The sequence below is a fragment of the Penaeus vannamei genome, chromosome 1, assembly GCF_042767895.1.
Source record: "Penaeus vannamei isolate JL-2024 chromosome 1, ASM4276789v1, whole genome shotgun sequence".
NCBI lineage: Eukaryota > Metazoa > Arthropoda > Malacostraca > Decapoda > Penaeidae > Penaeus > Penaeus vannamei.
In genome coordinates this window covers 11,922,525-11,932,524 of record NC_091549.1, presented here as the reverse complement: position 1 = coordinate 11,932,524, position 10,000 = coordinate 11,922,525, and the positions used below count along the sequence as shown (strand labels likewise).

The 10,000-nt window shown below is 34.2% G+C and overlaps 1 protein-coding gene across 6 annotated transcripts in view; it reads left to right on the top strand.

The window, feature by feature from the left end:
* Positions 1-10,000, top strand: part of IKKepsilon (I-kappaB kinase epsilon) — a 28,387-nt gene that overhangs the window by 11,946 nt on the left and 6,441 nt on the right. For 3 of the 6 annotated variants that reach the window (XM_027381434.2, XM_070143192.1, XM_027381433.2), the window contains 12 exons: positions 2,320-2,430; positions 2,889-3,029; positions 3,265-3,394; positions 3,650-3,831; positions 3,972-4,053; positions 4,301-4,487; positions 4,675-4,854; positions 5,103-5,308; positions 5,494-5,647; positions 5,868-6,087; positions 6,344-6,433; positions 9,410-9,611. In XM_027381434.2, coding sequence (XP_027237235.2) covers positions 2,335-2,430; positions 2,889-3,029; positions 3,265-3,394; positions 3,650-3,831; positions 3,972-4,053; positions 4,301-4,487; positions 4,675-4,854; positions 5,103-5,308; positions 5,494-5,647; positions 5,868-6,087; positions 6,344-6,433; positions 9,410-9,611 — 1,870 coding nt within the window. In that variant the 5' untranslated portion in view covers positions 2,320-2,334. The remainder of the gene's footprint in view (positions 1-2,319; positions 2,431-2,888; positions 3,030-3,264; positions 3,395-3,649; positions 3,832-3,971; positions 4,054-4,300; positions 4,488-4,674; positions 4,855-5,102; positions 5,309-5,493; positions 5,648-5,867; positions 6,088-6,343; positions 6,434-9,409; positions 9,612-10,000) is intronic. The other 3 variants (XM_070143130.1, XM_070143254.1, XM_027381438.2) reach the window with 1 other exon arrangement.

Genomic DNA, 10,000 nt, shown 5'->3' with positions numbered 1-10,000 from the left:
TCATTTTTATTAATGCTGTTATTATCATTGTCATTGTTGTTTTATCATTAATGTTATTGTTGTTATTATTATTATTATTATTATTATTATTATTATTATTATCATTATTATTATTATTATTATTATTATTATTATTATTATTATTATTATTATTATTATTGTTATTATTATCATCATCATCATTATTGTTATTATTATTATTTATTTAAATATGCACTTATTTATCTATGTATATATTTATTCATCTATTAATTGAAAAAGAGTATTTGGATATATTATAATATCAATGTTATCAAAGTATATACCCAGATAACTATGTCTGTAGGTTTGCTTCTAGGTACATGTTAGTGGTTTTGAAAGGGCACCCCAATCATTTATTCAAGGTGCAGTTACCATATGTTGACTCTACAGTATATAAGCCATATGTCAGTGACTTCAGTAAAAAGTAAGTTTGAAGAAATGATCTGATTATTGTCCTTCAATCTGGATGCTGACATTTAGTGGTACTAATATTTGTAATGATGTTGAATGTTGTTATTAGAATATTGCTAAGTATATGAAGATTAGTTATTTGTATTGGTATCTCAACAACAACAACAATGATGAAGCAACTTTGGCATAACTAGGTAAAGTTATGGGTTATTGATTTGATAGTATTATGTATAGGCAGAGTGTAACATCACTAATTTTTAAGTGTTGGCAGAGACGTGAGATGATGTGGCACAGTTGGTTTAAAGCTTAATAAGAGTAAATGTCAGCTGTGGAAGCTACAGGTGAATTTATTGATCACTCATCACTCCCTGTGACACGTTCTGTAACTCGTATTTAGTTTCGTCTCTGAGGGCTCTGGAACATGCAGGCACTCATAGTACAGGCACCACATTGGTTGCATTTGAATTGTATTTTTTTAAATATTATTTATTTATTTTTATTTTTATTTATTTATTAAATTTTATTATTATTATTATTTTTTTTTTTTTTGAGGACAAAAATCTTAGTTACACTAAATACTGATGGAATACACATAAATGGAGTAAAAATCAATAACTGTAGTATATCACATAACCCACTACTTCGAGAGGCAGATATGTATGTGCACACGACACACACACACACACACACACACACACACACACACACACACACACACACACACACACACACACACACACACACACACACACACACACACACACACACACACACACATACACACACACACACACACACACACACACATACACACACAAACACACACACACACACACACACACACACACACACACACACATACACACACATACACACACACACTCACACAACATACACAACACACACACACACACACACACACACACACACACACACACACACACATACACACATACACACACACACACACACACACACACACACACACACACACACACTTACACACACACACTTACACACACACTTACACACACACTTACACACACACTTACACACACACTTACACACACACACACGCACACACATTGACTCGTGCAAACTGTCATGTACACAGGCATACACACATACAAGTCATATACTTATATGATACTTCTGCATATATTCCTAAGTATCCCCATGTCCAAGCACACTCCCCAATGCACGCATGCATGCTAGCACACACAAACCCATGCACGCACGCACCTTTTTCAGACACAAGTCTATTTTGGATGTATTTTTCCCAAATACACTTTTTATTTTTTTATCTACTTATTTTATAATACTTTTCTATGTAAGGTTTGTGAATGACAGTGATATGAGAATAGATAAATCTTACATAAGACTGTTTTTGATAATTGAAGGTAAGTAAGTCAGACATTTATTAACTCATGAACTGTGAACTTACAACTTTTTCTACACAAAAGGCATATATCCTCTGAGTCGAGATATCCTTGTTTTCCCTATTACGTGTTTTAATTTGTTAGTATGTTGATTTATGAAGTTGTTCATTTTAGCTTAAACCAGATAATAGATGAAATGGTGTAATCGTTTTTTTACTGTAGCCATTGCTGGTATTTATAGATTTTTTTCCCCCCGGCTTAAATTGTATTTATTCTGAATACATACAGATCCCCACCCCACCCTTAACGTAAATGGTCCTTTGATAAATGATATGAAAAAAAATTAAGTCAATTGTTGATGTTCAGTTACTTTGGATTATGCTCTTTGAAATTCATATATGATACGGCTTCATTTTGAAAGACCCAAGATTCTAAATTCAGTTCTTTTTTATGTTATGCTTTATTCTCGTCTTAATGCTGTTTAATACTAACTCGCCTTCACTTTTAGGTGAATGTAACAGGAATGTCATTTCTGCGAGGATCAGCCAACTATGTCTGGTGTACGACTTCTGTCTTGGGGAAGGGGGCCACAGGAGCCGTCTTTCAGGGCGTTAACAGGGTAAGCACTTTAAGGAGAATGCATTGAAGGAAAAAAACTGTGTACATTGTGTTTATTCTACCACCTCGTGTAATAGAGCTTTGCAGTCATATGCATGTAATATTTAATTTTTAATTTTTTTGGATGTTTTAAGTTTAAAGTACTATAGTAAGTAGAATGAGATTGTATAAAGGGTAGAATGAGGATTAGCTCAGAATGAATATCTTATTTAAAAATTCACTTTACAATAGTTATAGAAGAACCCTTTGAAGAACTAGTCTTTGTCAAATGCAGTATGGATGATATAAATTCTTATTTTATTCAGTACAAATATGACAAAGTTGAATTACTTTTAGTAAGATACAGGAACACTGTCAAATCACATTTATGTCAAATGAAAGTGCAGGAAATGGGAATACTGAAGTTTCTGAGAGATTCAAGAAGAATCAGTGTTTCATAGCATTATATTATCCCTTTAGCACACGGGAGAACCAGTTGCCGTCAAAACGTTTAATCAGCTCTCACACATGCGACCACATGAGGTACAGATGCGTGAGTTTGAAGTACTTAAGAAGGTCAACCATGAGAATATTGTAAAACTCCTTGCTATAGAAGAAGAGGTAAGCAATGTTTTTATGGTACCTTTTAGTTGTGCTACATGCCATTCCTGTTGTGACTGAATATTTCTAGTGTTACTTTATATTAGATGAACCTCTATACATATAATATAAGTAAAGTACTGTAATTTAGTGTCCTTAGGCATACTGATTCCTATCTTAGTATCACAAAGGAGAACTGGATAATAGGATTAAATTTTGACATTTTGCAAACCTGGAATTGTTTCCCTTTGAGCAGCAAGAAGGACGGGGGAAGGTGATTGTGATGGAGCTTTGTACCGGAGGCTCGCTCTTCAACATTCTGGACGATCCAGAAAATAGTCATGGCCTAGAGGAGGATGAGTTTATCTTGGTGCTTTCACATCTTGGTTAGTGGTCCATTGTATGGGATTTTTTCATTTCTTTCTTTTGTCAACATATCATCATAGTTTTTGTCAAGTTTGGTGACATGTTTGTTATTTTATTCCACAATGAAAATTAAATAATTACTTTCAGGTTAAGATTATCTTCTTCTTCTTCTTCTTCTTCTTCAGTACCATAACTTTAAGTAATCTTAATATTACTTAGACAAATACTTCTTTCAGGTTGTTTAAATAATTCTGTATTTTCCTTATTTATTACAGCTGCAGGGATGAAACACTTGAGGGATAATAGTCTTGTACATCGGGATCTCAAACCCGGGAACATAATGAAGTTTACAGACGTTGATGGGTCTACTATTTATAAGCTAACAGATTTTGGTGCCGCTCGAGAATTACAGGATGACCAGCAATTCATGTCTCTCTATGGAACTGAAGAGTATTTGGTGAGTTTCAAAACTCTAAGCTCAATTCTGTTTTAGCTTCACTTTAAGGATGTAATAATAACATCCAGAAGTGGCAATTTCTGTGCATTAATATTAGATAACTTTGTACCCAAGATAATTCCTGTTGACATGTCTTGCAGCACCCTGACATGTATGAACGTGCAGTGCTCAGAAAACCTGTCGGAAAGACCTTTGGAGCCAGGGTGGATCTGTGGTCAATAGGTAGGCCTGTTCAGTAGTTGTTGTTTAGAGTCTGCTGATCTAAGGTTTATGAACTAGATATTACTATAAGTATATGATTATTTTATATATACAGTTTGCAAGAAACTGTAATTGAGTGGCCTGAAAAACTTGAGGATCTTGATAATCTCTTGGCTGCATTAACTTAAAAGAATGACAAGTACAGAGTATCACGATTTCAGTTTGTTTTTGTAGGCATTAATAAATTCATCTTTCTGTATGGCAACAGGTGTGACACTTTACCACGTAGCCACAGGACAGCTTCCTTTTCGCCCGTATGGAGGTCGGCGTAACAAAGAGACCATGTACCACATAACAACAGAGAAGGCCCCAGGAGTCATATCAGGTGTACAGACTTCAGAAAATGGGCCAATTGACTGGTGCACAGAGCTCCCTGAAACTTGCCAATTGAGCCTGTAAGTGTATAATCATATTAAGTATTTAGAATGTTTTGGTGGGTACAAATCAAGAGAGGGCAGATAAAGTTTTAATGATGTTCCAGAAAATCATTAAGAAGTTTTACATGATGGTAGACTTCATTTAGCTTGAATTTGATAGAGTTTTTGACAGATTTGATTGTTCTTGTTTTCTTTTAATTTTCAGGGGGCTTCGTAAGTTGGTGACTCCCCTACTAGCAGGCCTTCTTGAAGTTGACCCCCAGAGGATGTGGAACTTTGAGAGGTTCTTCCAGGAAGTTACAATGATATTGAGCAAGAAAGTGGTTCATATCTTCTTTGTAAACAAGGTGCAACCTCTTACAGTATACATGGATCCAGAACACAGGTGAGTGCATGAAAAACAAATTAAAACTTGGGAAAATAAAAATCAGGGTATCTTATTGTCCTTTTTTCTTTGCTAAGTTCTTTATACATTATGCACAATAGTCATTGACTTTGCAAAAGTATGAGACAGTTGGAGAGAGTTTTTTTATACAAATTATAGATGTTTTCAAGAAATAGATGAGCAGACTGAGTTTGATTTTCAAATATCCTTGTAGATTCTTTTAAAAACATTTTCTTTCCCATATCTAGGTATGAAGAACTGCAATACTTGATATGTGAACAGACAGACATGAATCCAGTCAACCAACTTCTCCTCTATGACAAGAAACACTTGAGTGACATTGTGGCTCCAGACCAGCCATCATCATCTTATCCATCAACAACTCCTCGAACACCATTGGTTCTCTTCTCAAAACAAGATGATGACATCACACTCACTCTGCCAGAAACCCCAGGTAGGAGTGCCAGAATGTCAGGTCAAAGGATATCAGTTATCTCAAGGCTTATGTATTTATCTGTGCCTTTTTCCAGATAATTTCAGGTTTTATAGTAAGAGTTGTTAGCACCTTTTGAGCTTTTCTTGTGATCTTGAGGAGGGGTCATTACTTCTGTAATTTGATTCTTTCCTTTCGTTTCACAGCTGTCAAATTTGGAAGCTTCCCAACCTTGGTAAGTGTAGAACATGATGCTGCAGTGGGCAAGTCCATGTGTTCAGTCGGCCATGCTATCAAGCGCAAGATCGACTACTTCTCAAAATGTGTCCACCTGATGGATTATAGTGTTCTCATGTTCATGTAAGTTATCAAGTTAGGTTTAGGTGCTCATATGCTCATATATGCAACATAGATGTATAGACATTATTTAGTGAATTAAATTTTGTATTAGTGATCTGATATGTAATTTCTTCAATGTGAATAAATTAATTAGTATTGAAAAGTTCAGTAATGATAATTACAGGTCATCCTAATAATCATGATAATTACAAAATGGTTTAATGGGATCTTTGTTCTTCAGCGAAGTGATTGTTACCCAGTTAACGACTCTGCAAGACCGCGTTGGCCATGTCCAGTCCCTTACATCAGCTGTCAGTGATCGTTTTAGTCAGCTGGTTGCCAATCACCGAAGATTCCTTATGTTAACTCAGATGTGTGGAGGAAACCAGGAGAGCAGCTCTCAACCTCTAAGAGAACGGCTAGAGGATCTGGTCAACAACAAAGTTGATGCTGAGAAAGCTGTAAGTACAGATAACTGTATTGCAAATTTCTTCAATTTGTAATACTTCACTATGCATGAATATTCCCTCCCATAGTCCCTTCTGTCTCCACTTTTGGCATCACTTCCCTCCTGCTCCCTCCCTTGTTGCAAGCTATATCCTCCTTCCTTCTGTTGACTCTCCCTCCCCACACCCATCAGTATTCCCCAAAATATAGGCAGTAAGGCTAACACAAGTTCAGCAGAGTTACATACATATTTGTTACTAAACCGCCAAGGCCACACCAACCCTGGAGTCATCACCCACCCAATCACCAGCCCAGAGGCTTGAAGAGATGATGGGTGCCATAGTCCTCGAGGAGACGGTGGTGAGTGCAATTGTAACTAGAGATTAGAGTGTTTTGAAAGATGCAAGCAAGCATGGATCACACTGCACTGGCACCAGATCCCTCGTTGCAGGGGCTTTTTGTGGTTACAAGCAATATTTGTCTTAGCTGATTAATTGTGTGGGAGTTTCCTCTTACTCAAATATCTCATATAAATTTGTATTATACTCTTGGTTATCTATGCTTTAAAAAGAAGTATTGTATATATCAGGAAAACATAAGACTTTGTGTGGTAATTATAAATTTGTCATTGATAAAAGTCAATGGGACAAAAGATGTTTTCCATTGTATATCAGAGTGTACATAATGTGCTCTTTTGTTGGTTTAATGTATCACAAAATAATTATTAAAAACTGAAATTTCACTGGCTTCCAAAATCTTCGTTGATTTCTCCAGATCTGAAAAAATATGGGTAATAAAATCAATATTATGGATAAAAATAATCATGGTGACAATGATAATTATAAATAAACTGAACCTGTACAATTGCCTACCATTAATTCATGTTAGGTACAATGGGAAGTACAAAAAAAAAATTAAGACTGAGAACCTGTCATTGTTTTATAAAGATTTAGACATTTTTCTATGCCAAGAAGTAATGAAAACTGATTTTTATTATTTTTTTTTTTTGTCTGTCTTTTTTTTACCTTTTTCTTTTCTTTAATTTTCTTTTTCCTTCACTTTATTTGCCACTTCCGCATAAGAATGTCTTTGTCCTTTATGTTTCTTTCTCACTTGTGCTCCACACGCACCCTAGAGCCTTGCAGGTTCTTTAATCCCATTTTGTGTGCTGTGTGTGTACTAATATACAGAAATAAGTTGGTGTATATATTAGATGAATAATTTTTTTGTTTGTTTGTTTGTTAGAAGCTTGGGACTTATGAGAGGTATGAAATTTAAAGATTGATTGAAAGGAAGGAAAGTGAAGGATGGGATATGTCTTATGTGATATGCAGAAATCAGAATGGTCAGTATCTGTAGATGAGAATATTTTTCTAATTAGTACATGATCTGTTGATGAATAACCTGTAGAAAGATGGCAGTAAAGTATGAGGGACAAAATATTGTAGAAAATTTAAAGGAAACATTACCATTGAATAATTACTTGTTACATAATTTTCATTATTACTTTATTATCTAAGCATTAAACATTTTTTATTTCTCCTGTATAGCTATTTCTTTTGTTTATATAATGAATGTACTGTAGATGAATTAGTAAATGTAGTCTTTAAAAACGATTTCTGTTTTTATTTGATTAAATTTTTATTTTTATTTTTTATTTATTATTATTTTGTTTTTTCCTACTATCCATCATTTGATTATTTATTCTCACACATCACATATTCATAACACACCTCTTTTACTAAAGGAGCTTTACATTACAAGGAAGATGTATGAAATCTGTATTCATTCATCCTTTAAGAATACTTAATATAAATTAGTCCTCAGGCTCATTGTGTAAATAGAGATCATGTTAAATTAGTCCATACATCCTTGGGCTAGCTTTTCCTCCCTTGTCAATGCATATGGCCTTGACATTAAATCCAGGGCAGATGGATCACGTTTCTGCTAGGCATTACAGGATTAGAAACTTTCAGCATTAATATATATATTAAAAACATTAAGTTGCTAGATAGACATTAAAGGATTTGAGATGTTTGATTTTAATTAATTAGATCTGATGTGTCCTCTAAGGCCATATGTTAAGAATTTGACGTGTTTGCATTTAGCTATATATATTTATATTTATTTTATCCCCTTTTGTTTCTATGGTTTTCACTATAAAAGGTCTGTAATGATCAGATAAATATGGAGTGGTCATCAATATGCTAGTCCTAAAGTTCCTGATACTATGTTAAAGGCTTATAAAATATGAATACTTAGGACATCATTCCTCTTTCATTTTAACATAGTCATCCAAAAGCTATTGGCAGTATTACTTTGCTCTGGAATCCTTGCAGTTAGCATCAAAATTATATTTCCACACATGTACTTTACATTTTTATTGTATATGACTATGATTTCTGGTTCTTCTTGTGTTCAGTATATAAGAATGGGTACCATCAGCAGGGATTTACAAAATAAGTATCTTGAGTTGTGTACCGTGTTTTGGCTTAATTTGGCTCACTTCAGGTAAGTTTTAACATTGTTTGGTATGTTTTGTATTTTAGAATTCCTCTATGATTGCAGGGACCGTCTCAAGGGAAATGTGATACAGAACATTGCATAGCTCTTCCATTTTTGCAGTAGTCAGATTTGAATTGATATTTAATGTACCGGATAGGATTTTCATTATGTAGGACAACTTAGAAGTTTTAAACGAAATGAACCAAGGGTTTCGAAATGAGGGAAAATGAGTGAAAGGGATGGAGATATAATCTGCTGCAGTAAGTTGAGTACTAAGGACTCTCAGATAATGAAATGAAACATGCAGATTGCAGTTGTTTTAATGTACATAAATGTATATAAATGAAGAAAACTTCCTTGGCTTATACTTAGTGAAATTTCCATTGCTTTATAATGCTTAATGTAACTAGCTAGCAGTTCACTGCCCACTGCCTTTTACCTAGATATCTAAAAAGATCCAAAAATCTGATAAGATATTCAAGATTTAATTATAAGGCATGTTTAAATAGAATTAGGTTTAGTTAGTTAGGTGCTTTGTCTTCTTTATATAATGTGGGTTGTTGTGTTTTAAGTGCTGCATACTTTAACATTATGCAAAGCAAGGGAAAATGAAAGTTGATACATTGTTAGATCTACTTATCATTTTTTCTTTTTCTCTTTGATTTTACTATTAGCCATTATTATTGATTTTCCAGCAAAATTCTTCACAAAATGATTTAGAGAATGAAACTATGTTTTTTCATTTTTATTTACACATTACATACAAATATTTTTTATTTATTGAAGCCATTTCCATAAAGCAAAAGTAATACATAAGTCTTCCTTTCTTAGGTTCGTGACTCCCTCAATGCCATGCTGCCAGTCGTGAACCAGCTGTATGAGAGGGTGGTCCGAGGCGGTCAGCTTCGTCGACAGTGGCAGCAGACTGGGAACAATGCCTTGGCCGTGGAGAGGGCACCAAACAAAGCCTCTACTTATGTCACCAAGCTCAGGGAGTCTTGGCAGCACTTGCTCAGAGATAGAGCAGCGAGAAGTAAGTCCATAGAGAAATTTCATAGAATTGTTTGAAGTCTCATGAAAGAGAGCTTGTAGCTATGATGTTTATCTTATTTTTTCAAGAACTGGGGCACTCTTAGGTATGGAAAACAGGCTCAGTGAAAGAGAAGCAAACAGTAGATGGTTCAGACAGAAGTAATGATGAACAAAGTGAGTCAACAGAAATGGGAAATGGAAGAAAAATTGCTCCCTCATTATTATTGATGTTATTATTGTTAATGTTATTGTTAATATTATCATTATCATTATTATTATTGTCATCATCATCATTATGATTATTATTATTATTATTGTTATTTCTTCTTATTATTATTACCATTATATTATTGTTTTTTCCCAATTGATTACATAAGGTAGGGTAAACCA